The 23,455-nt window shown below is 51.9% G+C and overlaps 2 protein-coding genes across 2 annotated transcripts in view; one reads left to right on the forward strand and one right to left on the reverse strand.

Moving 5' to 3' along the window:
* Positions 1-11,823, forward strand: part of FOXN4 (forkhead box N4) — a 26,943-nt gene extending 15,120 nt beyond the window's left edge. The window contains exons 3-10 of the mRNA XM_019649072.1: positions 2,620-2,765; positions 5,043-5,167; positions 5,273-5,383; positions 5,710-5,837; positions 6,501-6,597; positions 7,687-7,894; positions 10,111-10,503; positions 11,570-11,823. Coding sequence (XP_019504617.1) covers positions 2,620-2,765; positions 5,043-5,167; positions 5,273-5,383; positions 5,710-5,837; positions 6,501-6,597; positions 7,687-7,894; positions 10,111-10,503; positions 11,570-11,823 — 1,462 coding nt within the window. The remainder of the gene's footprint in view (positions 1-2,619; positions 2,766-5,042; positions 5,168-5,272; positions 5,384-5,709; positions 5,838-6,500; positions 6,598-7,686; positions 7,895-10,110; positions 10,504-11,569) is intronic.
* A 7,532-nt stretch (positions 11,824-19,355) lies between these two features.
* ACACB (acetyl-CoA carboxylase beta) overlaps positions 19,356-23,455 on the reverse strand; it is a 126,107-nt gene continuing 122,007 nt past the window's right edge. The window contains exons 42-45 of the mRNA XM_019649064.1: positions 22,647-22,801; positions 21,857-22,027; positions 21,603-21,739; positions 19,356-21,042 (exon numbers count right to left, since the gene is read on the reverse strand). Coding sequence (XP_019504609.1) covers positions 20,916-21,042; positions 21,603-21,739; positions 21,857-22,027; positions 22,647-22,801 — 590 coding nt within the window. The 3' untranslated portion in view covers positions 19,356-20,915. The remainder of the gene's footprint in view (positions 21,043-21,602; positions 21,740-21,856; positions 22,028-22,646; positions 22,802-23,455) is intronic.

Raw genomic sequence — 23,455 nt, forward strand, 5'->3', positions numbered from 1 at the left:
TAGCAGAAGCGATGTGTGACATGGAGCCTTTCCGCTGTGATCACAAAATACAGTGAATACTGCTGCCGAGTACCATCCAATGTAAAGGCAGGGATCTTCAATACGGGAAGTGGCACGTCGAACCTTAGTAACAGTGTGTGACAAGTTTTAACTTGTTCGGTGCAGTCAGTCAGGTGTGAGCTACGGTTGAGAGAATATGTATTTTAAAGTGTGCCGTAAATCATCCTCCATCATGACAACGCTCTGTGTCACACATCGCTTCTGGTATACAGCAATTTCTGCTAAATAAAAACATTACGGTGTGTCCTCATCCACCTTATTCACCGGACCTGGCACCGTGTGACTCCTGGCTCTTCCCCAAAGTCAAAATGACCATGAAAGGTAAACGTTTTGAATCGATTCAGGACATCAAGGCAGCCACGACAGCACAACTAAAGACACTCACCAAAGAGGACTTCCAGAACTGCTTCAGAAAGTGGCAAGAACGATGGGATAAGTGTGTTTGAAGCAAGGGGGAATATTTTGAGGGGGATTAATGGCAATGTGTCTTTTACTTTAATATTTTTTTAAATTTAAACATTTACTGTATTTGATCGCACCTTGTAAGTGGAGACCAGGATTAGAACCCACAGCCCAAGCTCTTAACCACTATGGGTACTGCCTGTCAGACTCACCCACCACCAGAGATTCTGTTCCACAGTGGCACTCAGGGCCCTGGTTTGTTTACAAGCCCCCCCACTGGGCTTTGGTGGGGCCCCCACCTTGAGAAATCTACCAGCAGGGGCTCCCCTGCACTCCTCCCTGTGTCCCTAGTGCCAGGTAGATCTGCTAGGGCTGTGGGAGCCACAGCAGGTTACAGGTGTGGGGCTCGCACCACCAGATGCTGGGAGGTCTGCTGGCTGGTGGGTGAGGAGGGGTGGGTGGGGGCCGGCCAGGCATTCCTGACAGCGGGTGGCACACAGGCCCTTCCCCTCGGCCTCACCCCGTGGTCTCCATGGGCCCGAGGGGACAGATGGCCATTGCCCAGGCCTGGGCCGTGGCTGTCATCCGGCCAGATGAGTTATGAGCAGGCCAAAGGGGAGGCAGCTGGGGGGGGGGGGGGGCCAGAGACACGTGAAGGCAAATCATACCCCGCTGGCCTAACATCTGTCCAGGAGACAGGCACATCATGGCTGTGGCTAGGGGACAGATGGCCATTGCCCAGGCCTGGGCCGTGGCTGTCATCCGGCCAGATGAGTTATGAGCAGGCCAAAGGGGAGGCAGCTGGGGGGGGGGCCAGAGAACAATTGCATCAAGACCCCAGAACAATGGGGGACACGTGCCACAGGGGCAACAGTCGTTTGTCACACAATGGGCCGCCAGGGGGACAGCAGCCGGGCCAACTGCTGCTGCTGACACAGGCCGGCGGAGTTTTCAAATCATTTCCAGACCCTGTTTTCTTATAAGGCAGCCAATCACCAGGGCCATCGGATGGTCACCTGATGCCAGCTTGGTGGGCTGAAGGCCCAGGCCCTGCGACAACTGAGCAGCAGTGGCCATGGCAACGCTAATTGTGGCCCTAAAACACAAGGAAAGAGAGAGGGAGAGATGGGAAGGAAGGGGGATGAGAGACAGGGAGAGAGAGAACGCCAGACCAAGGTGGCCCCCCAGATGGCAGAAGGAGGGGGGAGGCTAATGCCCTCTGGGGGTCCACGGTCGTGTGCAGGAGAAAACCAGGGGCTGCATTCCTTCCCTCTCTCCCTCTCCCTCTCCCCAGCTCTAGGAGGCCCTGAAAAACCTATTTTTGAAACTTGGAGCTTAGAATTTGGACCATGGGCCCCTGGCCTGCAGGATGGCAGGCATGGTGGAGTCTGGTGTGGGCTCCTGGCCAGTGTACAGCCACATTATAACACGGACAAGGTGCTGTTGTGGGGCCCAGGGCTCTCGCAAATCGGGGTACCTGCCTGGCATCCTCAGTGGGCAGCCTTTTTCCTTCCATGGAAAGTGATGTTTTTGCTCATGAATCTGTCGAGGGGTGGTGGGCATGGATCCTAACGGAAGCCTCCAGGGGCGGCCCGAGGTCATGGTGAAGGGCCTGGTGGGCTTCAGGCCACGCGGCCTGGGCTCCATCCCCACCGCTTCCTGTTTCGTGTGGCCTTGGACAAGTGACTCAGTGCTCTGAACCTCAGCTTTCCCGTCTATAAAAGCGGGATGTGAGCATACCTTACCTCTCAGGGTTGCTCTGGGGATTGAATGCCTGTTGAGCACCAAGCCCAGTGCCTCTGTTTCCCATCTGTAAAATGGGAATAGTAAGACCTGCCTTATGGATTAACGGGGGGTGTTAAATGCACTAATATCTCTGAAGGATTTGACATGGTATCTGGCTCATAGTAAGTGCTCAACAAACATTAGTGTTTATTATTTTGGGGTAGGGGCTAAGTAACGTGTTAAGAGTACATGAAGGAATGATTTGAGATGTGCGATCTGGCTGCCAAAGGGAGGGAATCCTGGGACCCGGTTCCCACACCCAGTGCTGGGGGTGGACAGGCCAAAGGGCGAGTGGCTTGGGGAGGTAAGGGAGCCCCCCAGGGAGCTGGCCTGAGCTCCCCACCCCTCCCGAGCTCCTGCCCCTTCCTGCAGGCTCCTGGCTGCCACCAGCGATGATGACCTTCCTGGGGACCTGCAGTCGCTGTCATGGCTTACGGCTGTGGACGTGCCGCGGCTGCAGCAGATGGCAAGCGGCCGCGTGGACCTGGGCGGTCCCACTGCTCCACACGCACACCCAGGTAGGCTCAGGGGCAAGGTGGGGCGGCCTGAGGGTGGTACAGGGGAGGGGCAACACCCAGCACTGCCACCTACCTGCAGTGTGGTCGTGGCCAGGTCACTCTCTCTCTGTCTCTCTCTGTGCCTCTATTTCTGCATCTGTGACATGTGACTTATTCTATCTTCTTCAGAGGGATGTGGTTCATTCATTTGCTCACCACTCTGTACCAGGCCCCTTGTGAGCTCAGGTCTCAGTGAAGAATAGACAGACCCACCCCCTACCCTGGTACATCTTGAACATCTAGAGCAGTTGGCAAACTGGCTCACGGGCCAAGTGCAGCCTTCAGCCTTCTTCTGTACAGCCTTTGTGTTAAGAATGACTTTTACATTTTTCTGGAGTTGTAAAAAAACAAAGAAGACAAAAACCATATGGCTGGCTAATTCTGAAATATTTGCTATCTGACCCTTTAAGAAGTTTACTGACGCCCGATCAAGAGATTCAAAATGATGATCCACGGAAAGTGCCGAGCACAGGGCCCGGAACACAGTAGGTACATAATGGCAGCTAGTTGCAGTTATAGTAAGTGGATTAAATGCCTAGAGACACAGAAAGTGGTGAAGAAAAACAATCAACAGAAGCAATCATTGCAGTACATTAAAAGTATCAATAGTTGAAAAATCAGCATCTAGGAGTGTTTTTCTTTATTTTAAAATAAATTTTACATTTTTTGGGGGGGGGAGGGGGGATGCTGTGTTTTTCCAGGACCCATCAGCTCCAGGTCAAGTAGTTGTTTCAATCTAGTTGTGGAGGGTGCAACTCAGTGACCCATGTGGGGATCGAACCAGCAACCTTGGTGTTATGAGCACCGCGCTCTAACCAACTGAGCTAAGTGGCCACCCTAGGAGTGTTTCTTTCATTGGACTAATTATTCTTGGCCAAAGCATCCATAATAGAGGTCAGCAAACTTTTTCTGGAAAGGGCCAAGTAATAAATATTTCAGAGTCTGTAGGCCATGTGGTCTCCGTGGAAACTATTCACCTTTGCCACTGCAGTACAACACCAGCCATAGATAATATGTAAATGAATGGGAATGGTTGTGTGCCAATAAAACTTTATTTATAAAAAACATGCTGTGGGTTGCATTTGGCCTGCTGGCCATAGTTTGTCAACCCCTGGTATAGAACCCCAAGGAGACAGCTGTGTGACCTTGGGCAGGTGCCTTTCCCTCTGACCTGTTTCCTCATCTGTAATGAAAGGATAACAGAACTGTCCACATGGGGGTATTGTGAGGATTCAATGCAGAAAGTATCTTGCACACAGTAGGTGTTCAATAAGTGGTAACTGTAAAATAAGGCAGCCCCTTCCTTCACGGTGTCGCCACACACCTCCTGCGTGTCTGACACTATGCAAGGTGTTTGAATCACTGAGTCATATAAGATGTGGTACCAATTCTCAGGGAGCTGAGGGTCTGATCAAAGAGAGATAGACAAGGCAGACAGACCAAGGCACAGAGGATGAGCCCAGGTGGCAGTCAGGACTCAGAGGAGAGCTGAGGGACCCAGTAGGCTTCCTGGAAGAGATGGCCCCAGGTCAGATTCATCTTGCAGGTCAGCTTTGCTTAATTGGGGGTGGCTTCCTAAAATCAGGCTGGTGCAGTATGAATCTGTGATAGATTAGCAATGTAACAGTACATTAACAGTACAGACCCAGCACAGGATTGGTGTGTGTGTGTGTGTGTGTGTGTGTGTGTGTGTGTGTGTGTGTCTGCTATTCCTGAGCTAATCCTTGGCAGAGGAGCAGGGCTTGACAAAGGAGAGAGGAGGCGCAAAGACATTTGGACCTAAACCTAGAGACACCGCGGAACCAAGACATGCTTTTGAGGAGGAGAGATGAGCAATGAATTGATGTTTTAGCTTCATGAAGGACGGGAACCAAAGTATTCATGACATCATCATTATCATGATCATTATTAGTTACTCATATTGACTGAGATATTATCATGTGCCCAGCAACGTGCTTTATAGACATTTTCTCATTTAACCCTTATGGCAACTTTATAGGTAGGTAATGTCAGTAGCCCCATTATGCAGATGAGGAAACTGGGCTGGTTTAAGGTTATCTAGCTGGTAGGAACCCACTCTTCATAACTACACCCCAGGGAAGTGATTCTCCAAGCACTTACCACGGGCCTGGCCCCACCAGTGGTGTGTGACTCCATTCTCTGGAAGCACCCAGGGACTGGGCTGTCCCTGCCCTTGGCCACAGTCCTTCCAGCTCACCTCTGTGCTTCCTCTTACAGGTGCCTTGGCTGGGGTGGCTAACCTGCATGTGGGAGCCACCTCAGGTCCCCTGCTCCATGGCCCGGCTGGCATGGCCCCCCCAGGCGTGCTGGGCCTGGGCCCCATGGCCAACCACAGAGCCAGCGTAAGTACCGCCACACGGGTTGCGGAGCAAGGCGGGTGTCCTACAGGGCTGGGGTCTCCCCACCCCACCCTGACCCTCTGTCTCTTCCTCTCCCAGCCCCAGCAGATGAACCAGTTCCCTGTGGGGGGCCAGCCCTCATCCAGCCTGCAGGACCCACCACAGCTATACTCTCCAGCTTCCCAGCCACAGTTCCAACTCCCCCCAGGCACCCAGCAGGTACTGGGGGCTTGGAGGGGCCCTGGACTCAGAGGCAGATACCCCTGGCTTGGGCTGGCCAACGACCTCACTTTGCCTCAGTTAACTCACCTGGAACATGGGGATAACATTCTCCACCATACCCATGTCATGGGGTCGTTCATTCAGTTCCCCCAAAAAAACCTGCAGTGGGTAAAGACAAGATTGCCTCCTGGGGTTGTAAACCCCACACCTCCTCTCACTTTTCGAGACTGGGGTGGGTGGGGGTGGGGTTATTGTGAGTGACTTATGCTCTCTCTCACCTTCTCTCTCTCTGCCACCCATACTCTGTCCCTGCCTGTGGGAAGTGCCCTCCTGTGGGCCTGTATGGCTCCCCGTTCGGGGTACGACCTCCCTACCCCCAGCCCCACATGGCTGTGCATTCATCTCAGGAACTGCACCCCAAACACTACCCCAAGCCCATCTACTCATACAGGTGAGGTCCAGTGTGGGCTGGGGCTATGGGCGGGCTCGAGGAAGAGAGGGGTGAGGTCTGCCTTAAGGACATCCCGGGCAGCTAGGTGTGGTAGCCCAGATTTCCAAGGGGGAAGTTTTGGGACATGGGGAACCCTCAGGTGGGATCTGCTGTCAGGAAGGACCATCCTGTGGTCAGTCAACCCCCAGGATTGAGAACCCACTACAGACATGAGCCCAGGGCTTCACTCTGTCACTCGCAAGCTGTGTGGCCTCGGGGAAGTGGCTTGGCCTCTCTGAGCCTCAGTTCCCTCTGATGTCTAAAGTCATGAAAATGATAGTATTGTGTGCCTCATAAGATTTGGGGGAGTGTGTGTGTGGGGGGGAGTAAGCAGCCTAGTTAAAGTCTAAAGGGCCATAGATATTAATTACGGGGGAGGGATAAAGAGAAGAAAAGATGAGTTTTCTCAAATCTGTACCAATGGCTGAGCTCAGGGTCAAGGAGAAGACAGAAGGGAGTAGGAAAAACATAGGGCCATAGAAAGGTATCGAGAGCTAACACAGTGTGAGTATGGAGGGGCTGGTACTGGTGGGGTCAAGCAGGGCAGGCCCCCCTGGCACAGGGGACCCTGGCTGTCAGCCTGAGATGCCTCCACACCTGGCCCGCCCCACGTTTTGCCTCCAGCTGTTTGATCGCCATGGCCCTGAAGAACAGCAAAACAGGCAGCCTGCCTGTGAGTGAGATCTACAGCTTCATGAAGGAGCACTTCCCCTACTTCAAGGTGAGACGCCGCAGCCCAGGGTAGGGGTGCTGAAGCTGCTCTGACCTCTCCCTGGCACTGCCAGAACCCAGGCCAAACGGAGCCACCCTGTTAGGCCCCCAGTTATGTCTGTAGACCTGATAGTAAGGATGCTTGCACATGTACACTTACAGAGACATGGGCAAAAATATCCAGACAGACAAGGGAGCATTTGAGCTGGGCTCTGACGGACGAAGAGGAGTTCACTATGCATCCCAGGGGGCAAAGAGTAGAGGGGTCAACCTAGTTATTCAACACAGACTCAGTAATACATAATGATACAAAACACAGATCTGGCAGGAGCCTTCACCTCTCTGAGCCTTAGTTTCTTCATCTGCAAGATGGGGAGAATAATACCCAGCTGGCAAGGTCAGTGAGGATTCTGCATGTAAAGGGCCTGGCAGCTCTTGGCACATGGTTGGCCATTAGTAATGTTATCCTTGTTGACATCAAAGCAAAAAAAAGAAACAGGAGGTCAGATGGTACCAAGCTGTGGGGTCCCTGGCCTAGAGAGTGTCCTTAGCAGAAATATTGTAGCATCATGGTGTGTGTGTATGTGTATGTGTGTGTGTGAGAGAGAGAGAGAGAGAGAGAGAGAAAGAGAGAGAGAGAGAGAGAGAGAGGGAGAGAGGGAGAGAGGAGAGGGGTGGAGGAGAATAGGGTAGGGTATGAGGTGCATTACAGTATCTGATTATCCAAAAATAAAATAAGAGCATTAAAAATGATTGGCATTTAATACACTTGACCAGTTATCCATGTATTAGCATCATCTCACTTGCTTGCTTCCTGAATGGGATAGAAAGATGGGCCTTGTTTGTTCAGTCCCGTGTAGTACCCAATGACGAGCTGAATCGCAGCTGTCTCTCGAATCAGGGCCTAGGCCCCCCAGTTTCCCACAGCCCCCACACTCTCTCTTCCCACCTCAGGACCGAGTGTTGAGACACTGTCATTTTACCCCTGCCACCGCTGTGCCCTGCCCCTCTAGGCCTGAGTTTGAGATCCCCCCTGGAAAGGAAGGGTTTATAGGGAGCTCTTTGGAGGGGTCTCCTGCGTGCCCATCTCTCCCCATAGACGGCGCCCGATGGCTGGAAGAACTCCGTACGGCACAACCTGTCCCTGAACAAGTGCTTTGAGAAGGTGGAGAACAAGATGAGTGGGTCCTCGCGCAAGGGCTGCCTGTGGGCCCTGAACCTGGCCCGCATTGACAAGATGGAGGAGGAGATGCATAAGTGGAAGAGGAAGGACCTAGCCGCCATCCACCGGAGCATGGCCAACCCCGGTGAGCCCTGGACTCCCCTCGCCCCCGTGCTCACCCCCACACCTCATACATCACCCCTCAGCCCCCTTCCCCAGCTCTGCCCGCATCCTGCCCCGCCAGCACCATGTCCTAACCAGCACGGTGGGAATACGGGCGCCCAGTGAACTTCCCGCCTGTGAAATATACCTCCCTTCCCCACCCCTACCCAGGGGCTGGTCAACTGAAGGGCCTGGACAGAAACATACGAAAAACTGTTGAATTTCACTAAGCCATCCCTAGTTTCTTACACAGAAATACTGAACTAAACAACCATGGGAGAAAAATGCTTTCTTACCTTTCCTACCACATTGGCACAGTTTTGAAAAAATAATAAAACAATAATACCCAGTGTGGGCTAGCATGAGGAGAAATAGACACCTTCCTATACAATTGGTGGGAATGTAAGTTGTTCAGTTTTTCCAAGGCAAGGTAATATATCAAAACCTTGATACTGTACCATCTATTGGTTCAGTTATTTTACTTTTGGCAATTTATGCTGAGGAAATCAAAGATGTGAGCAAAAAAATTATGTTCAAAGCTGGCCATCACAGAATTATTTCTAATAGTAAAAAATTGAAGGGCCGGCCGAGTGGCTCAGTTGGTTAAGAGCTCGCTCAAGAGTTTGAGCTCTGAGCAACAGCGGTTCGAGTCCCGGCCCAAGCTGAGCAGCCGCTGAGCTGCCAACAGGTGGCAGGATGGCTCAGCTTAAAAAAAATAAAATTGAAAGCAAACTAGGTATCCTGCAATAGGGGATTAGTTACATGGATATAATGTCATACAATGCAAGTATTAGAGATAAAGATATTTTTTGGAATATAAAGAAATGCTCACAATAAAAGTGGCAGGTTATGAATCAATACACCGTATGATCACATTTTAAAAAGCATGTGTATCCACACCCATTTCTATATATGTGTATGTATATGTGTATATGTGTATATACATGCACATATATACATATACACATATATCCATGCCCATTTTTATATGTGTGTATATATAAACACATGTATATATCTATATATGTATCTATATATCTATATTTTCTATATATATATATTTGTATATTGTGTATACATACACACATATCTATCTATCTATCTATCTATCTATCTGGAAAAAATTTACCAAAATCTTTACTGTGAATGGAGAGACCATTGATAATTTTTATATTCTTGACATGTTTCTGTGTTTCCCAAATCTTCTACCCTGTTTATGAATTACTTTTATTATTGGAAAAAAATTACATCTGCATTGTTTTTTTTGTTTTATTAAGAACTGTGAAGGGGAGGACATACAAGTGACATATGAGTGGAGAATGGGAAACGGGCGGCTAATTCCACAGCCTTAGGGACATGTGGCCTGGCCCTGTGGCTGTCATCCTGCTTGAGGTTTGGGTGTGAAGGCGGATGAGAGTACAGCTCTGAGATGAACAATTCAATATGGCAGGAAGAAGGACCCCAGCAGGGTCCTGAGGCCCTCAGCTGAGGGGGTACCATATGGTGCTCACCCCACAGAGAACTCTGGGGCCTGGCTTGAGACGATGCGCCTGTTCTGACATCTATGAGAATGTAGTGTGACATCTTGGGCAGGCCACTTGACCTTCTCCATTCTAAGTGTCCTTGTTTCTAAAATGGGTGTAACCCCAAGAGATCTTGGGACCCCAGTGGTCAAGTCTCAAAATTGTGTTACATTCAATGAGACACAAACTAAGAGAAATTTCAGTCTTGTTTATATCCAAGAGCATTAAGGAGGATCCGATTTTTAACCCACAACAATGCTTTCTAATTTCTCTTTAGCAGCAGGGAGTAGATAGGACCCCTTGCATGTTAATCAGTTGGGATTTGTAGCCCCCGCCTTCCCTCCCTCGTGCAGGGCTTTTATGAGGTTCAAGTGAAGTCCCAGAGTTACAGTCCTACCCTAGAAGGCACTGTCCCAAGGAGAGGAGCCAGTGTCATTATACGAGGGTCCACTCGTTCCTCAAAGTCCCTGCACAGTTTGTGATTTCAGTACGTTTCCACAACCACCTTGTGCAGAGTGTATGATGCCATCTGATAGATGAAGAGACTGAGGTTCAGAAAGTCCAAAAGGCTTGCCAAAGTCACACAGGTGGTAACGCTGGGACTTGAACCCAGGCCTGGGCTGGGCCTCCAGAACTGCAGGGTGACTTCTGAGTGACCTCTCCCACTTGCCTGCAGAGGAGCTGGACAAACTGATCTCAGACCGGCCAGAAAGCTGCCGACGCCCTGGCAAACCGGGGGAGCCTGAGGCCCCTGTGCTGACCCATGCCACCACGGTGGCCATGGCCCACGGCTGCCTAGCTGTTTCCCAGCTCCCACCCCAGCCACTGATGACCCTGTCCCTGCAGTCTGTGCCCCTACACCACCAGGTCCAGCCCCAGGCACATCTCGCTCCAGACTCTCCTGCCCCAGCCCAGACCCCACCCCTGCACGCCCTGCCAGACCTGAGTCCCAGCCCCCTCCCGCACCCCGCCATGGGAAGGGCTCCTGTGGACTTCATCAACATTAGCACCGACATGAACACCGAGGTGGACGCCCTGGACCCCAGCATTATGGACTTTGCTCTGCAGGGTGAGGCTGGAGGAATGGGGGGATGGGAACAGAGGGGGAGGGGAGAGTCTTGGGGGAGGGGACAGAAAGCCAGGAGGCCAAGGGAGAGGAGGGCTGTCTGCATTTACCCTACAGTTCATTTCTTCAACAAACTCTCCAACCGCCTAATGACAGCGAATTACGTCAAGCATTTAATGAACGCTCACTGTATAACAGGCCTCGTGCGAAGCATTTCACGGGCAGCAGGCCATCTCGCCCGCGAGGCCACTGCCATTTCATATCCCCATTCCACTGATGAGGAAACTGAGGCAAAGAGAAATGAAGTCACTGGCCTGAGGTCACACGGCTAGTAAGTGGCAGAGCCAGGACTTCAGCCCAGGTCTGTCTGATCCCCAAGCTTTCAATCAGTAACTGCTTCGAGTTGCACACGCCCACCTCATGCCAGGTCACGTGCTGACCCGCTGTCTGCCACATGGTCATCCTTGATACGTGGGGAATGAATGAATGAATGAACAAGGGAAGTTCAGGTTTCAGTGAAGGCTCATGATTCCTCCATTCACTAACACTGGCGCACCTACTACGTGCCCGCCAATAGTCAACAGCCTCTGCCCTCAAGGCATGTCTAGCGAGGGAAACTGGCAAGTTAGCAGATTAGTCAACAAGTTCGTAAGTTAGTTATAGTTGCGAAATGGGTATGTTTAAACCTCCCTCCTCTCCCCCTGGATTATCGTGTAGTTAAGCTGTGACGAAGAAAGGGAGATCATTGTTCTGTCCTCTGGCTTTGACCGTGATGGTACCACTTAATGAGGGCTAAGCGCTTTCCACACATCCCCCTGTTTAAGCCTTGGATGGGTTCTCTGATCACCTCTATTTAATTCCGAGGAGCCCACGGCTCTGAGACGGAAGCGACATCAGCGAGGATGCCCAGTGGGAAGAGGAAGGCCCGGAACTCTGGCTTCACCATGCTCTCATCCTGTAACATGTGACTTTAAATCCACACGGGACCTTGGCCTCGTCCCCAAGACAGGATGCGAACTCAGATGTTTGACATGAAGCCGGCTCACCCAAACGCTTTTGTCTTTGAAAGGGAACCTCTGGGAGGAGATGAAGGACGAGGGCTTCAGCCTGGACACGCTGGGGGCCTTCGGAGACTCCCCTCTTGGATGTGAGCTGGGGTCCTCAGGCCTGACCCCGGTCTCCGGCGGCAGCGACCAGTCCTTCCCGGACTTGCAGGTGACAGGTCTGTATACTGCATACCCGGACAGTGTGGCCGCGTCAGCCGCCACCTCCTCCTCTCAGTACCTGGGCGCCCCAGGGAACAAGCCCATAGCCCTGCTTTGAGCGGATGGCCTCGCCTGCCGCAAAACCTGGGCAGAGGGCTGACCGGGCCACGTGGTCCTGGAAGAAAGGCCCTTTGCTCTCCCACAGGCCTCTGAACCTCTGGTGGGGTCGCTGCTCACTGGCTAACAGGGAAGCAGTTCTCGGCACCCCCTGGCCCTCTCACACCTCCACAGGAAGCCTTTGGGGCCTCCCAGGTCAGAGGGACAGAGGAGAGTGGACAAGCGTCCTGGCCTCCCTTACTCCATGACGCTTCTTCGAGACCTGAGATGTGAGGCCTCCAGCCTGCTTCCCTGATGGACTGCCTCCACCTGCAACCCATTTGGGGACTCCTTGGGGCACCATGGAAACACACTGGTGGGAAAAGAGGCGCTTTAATTTATTCTTCTTGGATGAAACATCTGTCTCAGGCTCCAGCAGACAGGCCCTGAGGCCCGGAGTGGAGCTGGCAGACTAACTTCTCTTGGACTGAAACAAGCTGAACTCTGAAATGGGCAACTAACCCGCCGGCCTCCAGGCCCACTTCCCCTGTAGTCTGTTAGAATTTCATAGAACAGGTTCCTGGGCCACGCTGGGCACTGTGACCCCATGTACATTTATTTATATTTATTGGAGTCCATCCACACCACCCCTCTGAACCCAGCCCACATCTGGAATGAGACTCCCTAGTCCCTCCCTACATCCCGGCAATCCCAACGCCTAAATTATCCGTGAATCACGCCTCCTACTGCCTCTTAATCCCTCTGCAGCCTTGCGCTGCTTTTTAGAACAAACAAGCACTTTTGATACTATGAAACATCCTATTTTTAAAAATTAGAGACCAGATCTTTTTCTAACTGTTCAGGTGCGATTCACATCTCTCCCTATGGGCACCTAAGAGGGGAGGTGCCATAGTTTTGGGTTCCAGGGGCTTTCTAAGGACAAATCAGGATTCGAACGGGAGGAATATTGTGCTGGAATTTAAGACACCCTGATAGAAAGCAAGCAAACTCCGAACCACGTAAAGCTTGACCCAGGTAGCGAGTGGGGGCTGACCAACCTGCAGTGCAGAGTATTTGTTGGCACTTATGGCCGATTTCATTGCCCTGTGACCATTTTAATGTTTTTTTCTCTCGTTGCCAATTACTGACTTTCCAAGTGGCAGATTCTGCAGACAGTTGGGTTAGAGGAGAGCCAGGTGAGTGGGTTGGAGAAAGGAAAAGGCAAATAGGGGTCTTCCAGCCAAGTTGAGAACGAGAAACCCAGTAGTGGCTTGCACCACGGTCCTCTCTACACCAAGCCCTACAGCCAGGATTTTCCGATTCATCAACAGGTCAGCCAGCCACCTTGGAGGTTTGGTGTTAAGCCCTGTCTTGAAGGACCGTCTTTAAGTTTTTCCTAGTTCTGGGACTTTCTGCTGAGCATCATCGTCTTTAGACACAGCCCAGTGCTGCCTGTCTGACCAGCACTGCTCAGCTGCTTTGTGTGATGTGGCCCCCAATAAGTGAAGATGTTTGAGTCGTTGTTGAAATGAAATGAAAACCCCATGTTCGGGTGACACCGAGACTCTGTAAGCGTAGTGTTGAATTCCTGTCTTCTGTCAATAAAAGCTGAATGGCAGCTCTGTGACTCTGAGGGAGGGATGAAGGAGGGGAACGGACGACAGTGCCACTCGCTCAGCCCTCACAGGTCAGGCCCCATTGACAGATGGGGACACTGAGGCCCAGAGAGGCGACACCACCACAGCCACACTGAATCCAGGTCTCCTGATGCCAGGTTCCCATCACACCACAAGCTGGGAGGGGTTTGTCATTTTCGATAAAATTAGCATGGCTGTCATTCACCGGTCCCTCAGTGCCAGGTGCTTGACAGGCGAGATCTCAGGCAGGGATGTGAACTCCATTTACTGTTCAGAAAGTGGAGGCTCAGAGACATTGGGTAGGACTCAAGGTCAGCTGAAGAGACAGGACTGAGTCCATTGTGCCAGACCCCCGAGCTGGAGTTCAGCGTGCTTCTTGGAGCTGCCTCTTTGGTACATACCTGAGGTCAAAGAATGCGACAGGTAGAAGGAGTTGCACCCGCTACCAGGCCCCATGCTAGTCGCTGCTGTGAATTAGCTCATTCAATCCTCATTACAACCCTAACGGGCCTAACAGGTGTGTCTTATTTGTACACCCATTTTTGCAGATGAAGAAACTTGAGGCTTGGAGGAATTAAGCAGGTGACTTGCCACCCAAGGTAACAGCAAAAGGGTGTATAAATTAAGAGTCTGTCTGACTCTTGAGCCCCACCCAGGAAGTGGCTTGCAGCCTCACTGGGGCAGTCAGGTTCACATATTTGCAACGACTACCAAGTAAGGAACGGTATGGGATGATGGGGCTGTGGGTATTATCGGGAAGTCCTGAATGGGCCCCACCTCAGAGGAGACCAGGCAGGTGCCTGCAGCAGCCCTGGGTGGCCTTTCTCTCCCCAGTACCCACTCCTCAGTTTGGCTCCAAAGTGGCCCTGTGACACAAGCCTGGCTAAAGAGGGCATTACAGCTCCCAGCTTCCCCCAGTGATTGGCTGGGTTTGGAGGCAAGTGACTCAGGCCATGTTGGTCACAGCCAATGAGCATCACCCCAGGGACTTTGCAGAAGCAACGGCACAGAGGTGGATGGAGGGTGAAGCCTGAGCAACTGGGTCACCATGTGCAGAGGGCTGGGGACCCCAATTTGAATGACATCCATTCCTTACACAGGCAATTGGGACCAGGGATGCCTAGAGTCAAGGTGAAAATGCCAAAATCACAGAGTCACAAGCTCTAGGCAGAGTCCTGGCGACAGCCAGGGCCCCACCCGCCCAGGGGCCCTGCTGACGCCGGAAGAAAGCATAAGGGAAGGAGGTACGAGGAACGAGGATTCTGAGATTCTCTGGGGTTGGAAAACTAACCGAAGACACCGCTTGAGCACCTGCCATGAGCCGCAATGAATTAAACACTCATCAGACAGCAACTCCCTGAAACAGTGTGACAACCCACACAATGGGTCGGTCCCATGTCCCAGAGGAGAAAATTGAGGCTCAGAAATGGTGTTGCGGCTTTTCTTTCCTCTCCATGAGAAACCATCCACATTCTAACAAAAATAATAACACTGGCTAATGTGTACAGGGGACCTCAGGCTACACACTCTGCTTATCTCATTGATTCTGCCTACTCCCCGTGAAGTAAAGCTGTTATTATCCCCTGTGCTAGGCAGAAAGAATGCGCCCCCAGTGGTGGCCACGTCCTAATCCCCAGAACCTGTGACTATGTTACATAAGGGGGAATTAAGGCAGCAGGTGAAATTAAGTTTGTTAATCAGCTGCCCTTAAGATAGGGAGACTAGTTTGGATTATTCAGGTGGGTCCAATGTAACCACAGGATCCTTAGACGTAAAAGAGGGGCAGGAGGGTCAGTGTCAGCTCTAAGGATAGAACGACGCCTCTAGAAGCTGGAAAAAGCGCACGGGCAGGGGGGGGGGGCAGGGGGAGGAAGGATTTTCCCTTAGAGCCTCCACAGCCTGCCAGCACGCTGATATTGACCCATTGAGACCCATTTCAGACTTCCGACCTCCAGAGCTACAGAAAAATAAGTGTGGGCTGTTTTCAAGCCACTATGTGTGTGGTCATTGTGACGGCAGCCGTAAGAAACAAACATATCCCCGTTTTTACAGAAAAGGACACCGTTGTTTCTGTGCGAAGGGTGAAACGGATAACTATTGCATTGTTCTGTACACCTGAAACTAACAATAATAAAAAAAATAGTAAAATAAAAGGATGCTTGTCAATGAAAAAAAAAAAAAGGACACCGAGGCTCAGCGTGGCTGAGCAGCTTACCTGTGATTGGTGAGGGGCGGAGACGAGAATCCAGCGACACTCCACTCCCCCGCCTCCCCCCCCCCCCAATCAGTCTCTGCAGTCTCAGAAGGGGCTCAGCAGACACTGTCTGCTTGCTGGTTTAAAGAGGAACAAACCCTCTGAGGTCATGCAGCTGGGCTCTAACTCAGGTCTGCAGACCTGCCCGGCCCCTTCCACTGCACCATGCAGCCCAGCCTAGCGTTTGCTCCTGAACAGAGGGTTAGGGAAAGAGATAAGATATGGTCAGTAGAAGGTGACGGAGCACAGGTTGTGCCCATGCTGTTCCTCCTCTGGCTGCGGACACCAGATCTCCAAAGGAGTCCCTTTCCCCTGAGTCCAGGGGTAGCAGGATAAACACCAAACTGGCGGCTGAAATGGGGGCGACTTCATGGGTGGAAGGAAGGAAGGCCTGGCGACCCGGGCAGGAGCTGCTGGGTGGGCGAGGGGAGTGGGAGGCAGAGGAACCGGAAATTGAAAGGCTCGACAGTGGGGTCTGTATCTCCTGTCCACAATGTTGAAAGGATGCAAGTAAAAAGGTTCAGTGACTTCTGAGTGAAAATTATTTCTAGGCTCCACTCCTTAGGATGGATGCTCTTAAAAACAAACATTAAACAAGTGTTGGCGAGGATGTGGGGAATTCAGAACCCTGTGGACTTGCTGGTGGGAATGTAAAATGGTGCAGCTGCTATGGAAGACAGTAAGTGGTCCTCAAAATTAAACACAGGAATCATCGTATGGTCCAGCAATTCCACCTGTGGGTATCTACCCCAAAGAAGTGAAAACAGAGACTTGAACAGATGTTTGTACATCCACATTCCTAGCAGCATTATTCACAACAGCCAAAAGGTAGGAAGCCGCTCAAGAATCCATCGAGGGATGAATGGATAAACAAAATGTGGTCCATCCACACAACGGGACATCATCCAGCCTTGAAAAGGAAATTCTGACACCTGCTACAGCACGGAGGAACCTTATGCTGAGTGAAATAAACCAGTCACAAAAGGACAAATATTGTACGATTCCTTAGATGAGGTCCCTAGAATAGTCAAATTTATAGAGACAGAAAGTAGAATGGTGGTTACCAGGGGCTGGGGGGGAGGGGGAAATGGAAGTTAGTGTTTGATGGGTATGGAGATTTGGTCTGAGGTGAAGAAAATGTTCAGGAGAGAGATGAGTGGTGACGGTTACACAACAGTGTGAATATGCTTACTGCTAATGAACTTCAAAATGGTTAAAATGGTAAATTGCTATGTATGTTCTACCACAATAAAAAGTTACTTCCAGCAGCTGGCCTGTGTTTTCTGCACACAGTGTTGCTCAGAGATTCCACACGGGTCAGGGCATCATAAGAAAGAGCACATTGCTGCAAGTGGCCTCTTACCTCACCTCCCAGCAGGGAGCCACCTCTCTGCCAGTAGGGTGCTGTCCAAAATTCATCCTTGACTCAGCAGACAGAGGGACGTAGGGATCCCCGATATGCATTTCACTTACAAATCCATGTTTCATATACATCACAGAAAAGGGGGAGCATGGGGCTGTGGTCCCCAATGTACTGGAAAAGGGAGGCTGCCCAGAGGAAGCACTATTTGAAATGGGTTTTGAGGGATGAATAGGAGTCGGCCAGGCAAAGACCAAGGGGGAAGGGTTTCTGGCAGGAGAAACAGTCTGTGCACACTTGGAAGTGAGAGAGAGATGAACTGACAGTTGGGTCTGGTTGGTGCATGATGATAACAGACTCGGGTGGGAGGGAGGTGGGGACGGGACTGGCTCACACTAGGCCTTTTTGGGGTCCAGTGATAATTTTGTCCTGGGGGCACTTAGAGCAGGGGAGAGGCATTTTGGGAGGATCCTCTGGCTCCGGGCAGAGGATGTGTTATGGAGCGTAAACTATTGGCAGAGAGCCTTGAGGCATCAGCTGCATGGGCACTGCCCAGGAGAGGGTGGGTTTGCCCCTATGACCTGGGTGGGTACACAGGAGCCTCTGCTGTGCATGGGGGGGGTGTCCTTTGGGAGACTTTCTGTGGTCTGCGTTGGTGATCCTGGTTTCCTACTCTATCCCATTCCTATCACAGTGACTCTGAAAGGTGGACCTGTCTCTGAAAGAAATAGGACATTAAAATACACCAGACCCTGGGCATCTGTGGACTTGTACACTCTTTTGACTTGTCATGACCCTGAAGGTCCCCTTTTGGTTAACCACTTGCAGTTTCTGCCTGTTGGGGGTCCCGGATGTCAGCTCCTGAGGGCAGGAGGGGGCTTTCTTGCTCATGGCTGGCCCCTCACACAGTACGTGGCACATAGTACATGCTCAATAAATAGTTGATGAAAATATTTGGTTGGGGTCACAGGCCCCGTGAAGCCAGAGCCCCTCACTAGCCACAGACCTGGCCGTTTCATCTCAACATAGCTCTCTTGTTTTCACTGCAGAAAAGCTCAGGAAGTGATTTAAAGAAGGGAAAAAAGCTTGCTTTGAAATGCAAAAATAACAACCCTACAGAAGGGTACATACCTCTGCAAATTTGCTCTGAAATGTGTCAAAATACAAAAGAAGAAGATGGAATGACAGACTGAGAAGAGGATGGACAGACAGACAGTAGAGCAAATATAAGCACAGGAACGCGTCAAAGGTAGCATCAGCGGTGGGTACTTGGGTGTCTGCTGTAAATAATTCAACTTTTTGGTGTTTGGAAGTTTTTCACAAAGTGTCAGGAAAAAACAACCCTGGAATAAAAGGCCAACTGACTTTTGGAGCTGAGGAAAAGAATTAAATGGGAGTGGACAAAGAAAATGACAACAGAGGCTGGGAGGGCTTGGGGGGTGCCAAGTTTGGCGGCACCTCATGTTCACGCTGTGGACAAGCCGTGGTCCAAGGACATGGGGTTCATCCGAATGGCTTAGGGTGCTCTATCCAGGGAGGGGGAGACCTTCGTGAAAGGCCAGAGGGCAGCTGCCCACCCTGGATGAGGATTGGCACAAGAAGGGTGAGTTCCAAATGGTGACGGAGGCTGAATTAGGGGAGGAAAGAGTGGAGCCCCGCTGAGGCAGTGTCCTCACGGTTCAGAACATAAGCCACGCACAAGTTCAGGGTTTACGAGAAAGCAAAGCAAGACTGGGTCTGGGTTAGCCTGGGTGCTTGGCCCCAGCTGTGTGACCTTGGACAAGTCTGTGCATCCCTGAGCTGGGGGGTTTTCTGTCTATTAAAATGAGGACAGAGTGTAGCGTGCACCTCAGAGGCTCATGGGGATTGCGTGGGATGAGGCCAGGGCAGTGGCCAGGGGCCATCACCCTGAGCATTCAGTTTGGACCTGAGCTGCTCACCAAGACGACTTCCATCCAAACTTAGTGGCCTGATCCTTTCTCCCTTCCCTGGAGACCGGCTGTGCTAAGTCCCTGGAGGAAGGAAAGTCGGCCTCATCAGGGAGGGTGCTTTCAGCCGATGGCCAAGGGGCTGAACTCAGCCTCAGCAGCCAGCAGCTTGTGTCCATGTTTGCGATCAGGCTGAGTAAACTAAATACCCCACCTGCAGCCTTTGGGATACGAACTCCGATCCAAGCTTAGTCCTCCTGAGCTGGGGGCTCGCTGCACATCTCAGGTGTTGCAGGAGGATGGTGAGCTCTGGGGGCATCGCCCAGGGAGGCGGCCTTGCCTTCCCTGATCCAGAATAAGTCAAGGCCAAAGTGCTTCTTTTAAAAAATAATTTATTCCACACATCTGGTAGGTTCCTCCGCCCACCATTCCTGGGTAGCAGCTAGTCATCGACTGGTCTTTCCCTCCAGAACCAAGGGGGCCTCTTGGGAAAACTTACTCGGTTCCCAAAGCAGCATGGATTTCCCCCCACTGGCCTTGGGATGGGACAACGAATAATTCATCTTTCTCCCACCCCGCACTGCCCCCATGCCACCTTCACTTGCCAGGGCTGTCATTGGCTGATGGACAGAATTTTTTCAGACTTCCTCAAGCATCTGGCTTGTGGGGGCTTCCTCGGGCAACCTTGATGGCCTCTTCATTGTCCTCCAAATTGGCCAGGAGTAATGCTGGGTGTTCTCAGACAAAGTGCCCATCACCACAGCAGGGGGCGGCCCACTCCCCCCATCGCTGGCACCTGGAGACCGATGGACAGGGCCAGGATGGCAGGCCCTGATGCTGTGCAGCCTTCAGAGCCGGGTGCTGGTGGGCGTGTCGAAAAGGCCTCCCTGAGCACATCAGTGTGGTCCTTGTGGTCGGTCCTTGGAAACCAACAGCTCTGCCCCTTGGGGCCAGATCCCACCATGGACATCAAGGCAACAGGTGAAAAAGTGGCAGTGACTTGAAGGGGCCCTCTAAGGGGTAGTGGCAGTCACAGTGGTGATGCTCATCAGCAGGTTGGGCTGTGATTTTGGGGAGGGCTTTCTCTCCTCCTCTGTCTCCCAACAGGGCAGGAAGGAGTGTGCCAGGGAGGGTGGTCAATCCGGCGGTGGGGGAGGGGCTAGTCCTTATTGTCCTCGGAGGGAAGAGGCAGACGAGGGCTGTGACGTGCAGAAGAGATCTCCAAATGCCCTGGAACTTATGGCCAGATAATTCTGCTCATTTTGCTTTCCCGCTCTCAAAAAAGAGAATCTTTGCTGATGAGTGCTAAGCCTGCCAATGGGACATTCCTAGTGATTCACTAGGGGCCATATGGGGAACAAAATACCATTTTATTCCCCTTATAAAAAATCATTTGTACCCCTTCCTGGGTGACTTGACACTCTCCAGATAGCATCATTGCAAAAATGGGTTTCTTTCTTTTCCTTGTCTTGTCTCTATATTTCTTTCCTTGGCCTCTTTATTCTGCTGACATATAGATGATACTTACATCAAGAGCTGGTCTCAGAGTAAAAAAATAAAAGTTTCCATGATCTGATATAAAACGAGCCTAAAAGGACACCCAGGTCCTATACGCTAGGCCCCCAAAAGGAAAAGGAAACTGGGGCGTTTGGGTTCAATTCGATTCAGTGATGCAGCAAAAACATTGTCTGAAGAGATCAAACAAAACAAACTTTCCGACAATGGAGAAGAGGCTCTTTCTGCCTAGAGGGGGGCATGCCTGAGCTGTTCATTGAGACAGGAGTGAGGTGGCAGCCAGCAGGTCTGCAAAAATGCCCAGGAATTTTTTTTTTTTTTTTGAAAGCAAACCCCTAAGGTCCTGGTGAGGTCTTGCGGTCGGCAGGTCAGTGTGGCTTCTCTTGCCCGTGGTCCTGCAAGTGGCTGGGTGGGCAGGAGTCAGGTGGAGGCCGGGCTGTCCATGGTAGACAGGAGATGAGTGACTTCGGCCCGCTCGGCCGGGCTGATGTGCTGGCTCATGTATATCATGCAGTCCAGTGCCACTTCCGGGTTTTCCTGGATCAGGCTGCAGGGGACAGCAGAGAAGGGTTGGGGTCCCTGCTGCTACATAGTTCAGTGGGCCTTAGAGCAGCCCCAAGAATCCCTGTGGGCAGGGCCATGTCACGTTCCTGGGTGGGCAACCTGGAACTCCTGAATCTCTTCCTGCTATGGTCACCATGAGGGTGACGGTGCCTTGGGGCAGGAGAGAATATGGCCTGGGGATCAGAGCACCTCAAGGAACAACAGTGGACCCGACTCGTCACTAGCTGTGTGACCCGAGACATAGCACTTCCCTAAACTTCAGCTTCATGCCTTGAAGGGGGTCCCACATGATCTACCTTCCTCCCAGGGGCCCCCATGGGAATGCGGGGAGCAAATCCTCCAGAAACGCAGATACCAAATTGGGAGCCAGCAGCCTAAGGTCTGTTAGTTCAAATACGGGTTCTCGAAGCAAACACGCCCTAGCGTGTTCATGATTCTAACAAGGATCATGAACTGAAATCATTGCACACCCTCCATAGAGCATCCCCAGGGCTCTGCACCGGCAGGCAGGCAGGTGGGCGGGCGGACGGGGCGGCCACTCACCCTCGGATGGTCTTGAGGACAGAGTCTCGCTTCAGGTACTTGATGTTCTCGCCGATGGCGGAGCGCAGGCCATCCCCCACCTGCCAGTGCTGCTCCAGCCACTGCACTACCATCTGGTTGTTGTCCCACAGGTAGGCCTGGGGAGGAGGCACAGGCTGCCTCAGAGAGGGACCCCGTGGCTGGACAGGCCCACCCTCAGCCCCCCAGGGCACCCACCAACCTGCCCGCCAGCCCTGTCTCTGGCCCAGGCCCACCTTGACGGCTCCCTCTGCCTCCACGAACCAGCGGCGCAGCATGGACTGGATGTGCACGTGGCTCAGCTCGCTGCTGACCTGCAGGATCTCCTGCTTGACCTGGGCCTCCAGCAGGAGGCGGCGCAGGCGCCAGTACAGGAAAGTGCGCGAAGTCTTCCACTCTAGGATGTCCTGCGGACAAGCCCCGGGCCTGAGTCTCCGGAAAGGGCGGGTGGAGAGGCAGGACGCTGCCCGGGGCTGGGCCCTGCGATCATTCCCATTTTACAGGCCAGGAAGCTGAGGCCTGGGGAGGTGAAGGCACCTGCCGGGGCAGTTGCAGAGCCAGGACTTCGCCAGGACTCTAGACTGGCTTCCCAGAGGCATGAGGGCTCAGGCCGGCTGGGAAAGAGCACGGGACACAAGGGGAGTAGGCGATGGTGGAGTGTCCTCATGGGGGTGGGACGACCGGACGGGGGTTGGGATGGTCAGTGGTGGGTGAACACAGGGCAGGAACAGCGGTTCCCAAATCTAGCCTGGCGGTTAGAGCTGCATACAGAGGTCAGACTGGTGGTTTCCCAAGCCTTGCTGCCTATGGGACTCTCTTGGGGATTTGAAAAACAATACTCATGTCTGGCTCCCACTCCAGACATTCTGATTTCACTGGCCTGGAGAGCCACTGGGACACTGGGATTTTTTTTTTAAAGCACCCCAGGTGATTCTAACACACAGCATTCGACCCCAAACCTCTTCCACTTGTTGGAAACCAGGTGACTTGAGGATGGGTCATTCACACCTAGCCACAAGCTCTTACAGAAATGACACCCTTCTCCAGCATCCTGCCGGGCGTATCATGGAGGTCGGCGAACTGCACTGCCACCTGGTGGTAGATGGGCAGCAGCAGGTCCTCCCGGGCCTTCAGCCGGCCCTCCAGGTCCTTGCGGTCCTTGTCGGAGAGCTCGGACGTTCCTGTGGGCAAGGGCACAAACCAGGGTTTGCAGGATGGGCCTGGCCCCAGGAGGGCTCTGGGTTTTAACTCTGAGAGCACCCCCAACTCAAGCTGCTCAGGAGGTGTCAGAAATACACGCACAATGCAAGGTGGCATTCAACATGCGACTTTACATCTGCCTCTTCCATCAGACCCACTGTGCTTGCATGATACCGTCAGTTACAATGTTTAGTCCATATTGTAAAAGGCAAGAAGGGAACATTATAAACAACTCTATGACAATTAGGCAATTTTGATTAAATAGACAAATTCCTTAAAATACACAAACTACCAAAGCTCACCCAAGAGGAAACAGATAACCTGCCTAGTCCTCTATATAATCACGAAGATGAATTTGTAGGAAGAAACCTCCTATCAGGGATTTAAAGATATAATGATAATTCAAACTCAGAAAATAGGAGGGAACACATTTCCCAACTCATTCTAGGAGGTCCGCATCAGTGATACCAGACCAAAGAAATCACACACACACACACACACACACACACACACACACACACACACACACACACACAGAGAAATAAACCTCATGTACAGCACAGTTATAAAAACATTGCCACCTAATATGCACTTTTAAAGAGAATTACAACTAAGGCTACAAGTGAAACAAAGCT

Source organism: Hipposideros armiger, unplaced genomic scaffold, assembly GCF_001890085.2.
Source record: "Hipposideros armiger isolate ML-2016 unplaced genomic scaffold, ASM189008v1 scaffold_129, whole genome shotgun sequence".
In the NCBI taxonomy this organism is placed as follows: Eukaryota; Metazoa; Chordata; class Mammalia; order Chiroptera; family Hipposideridae; genus Hipposideros; species Hipposideros armiger.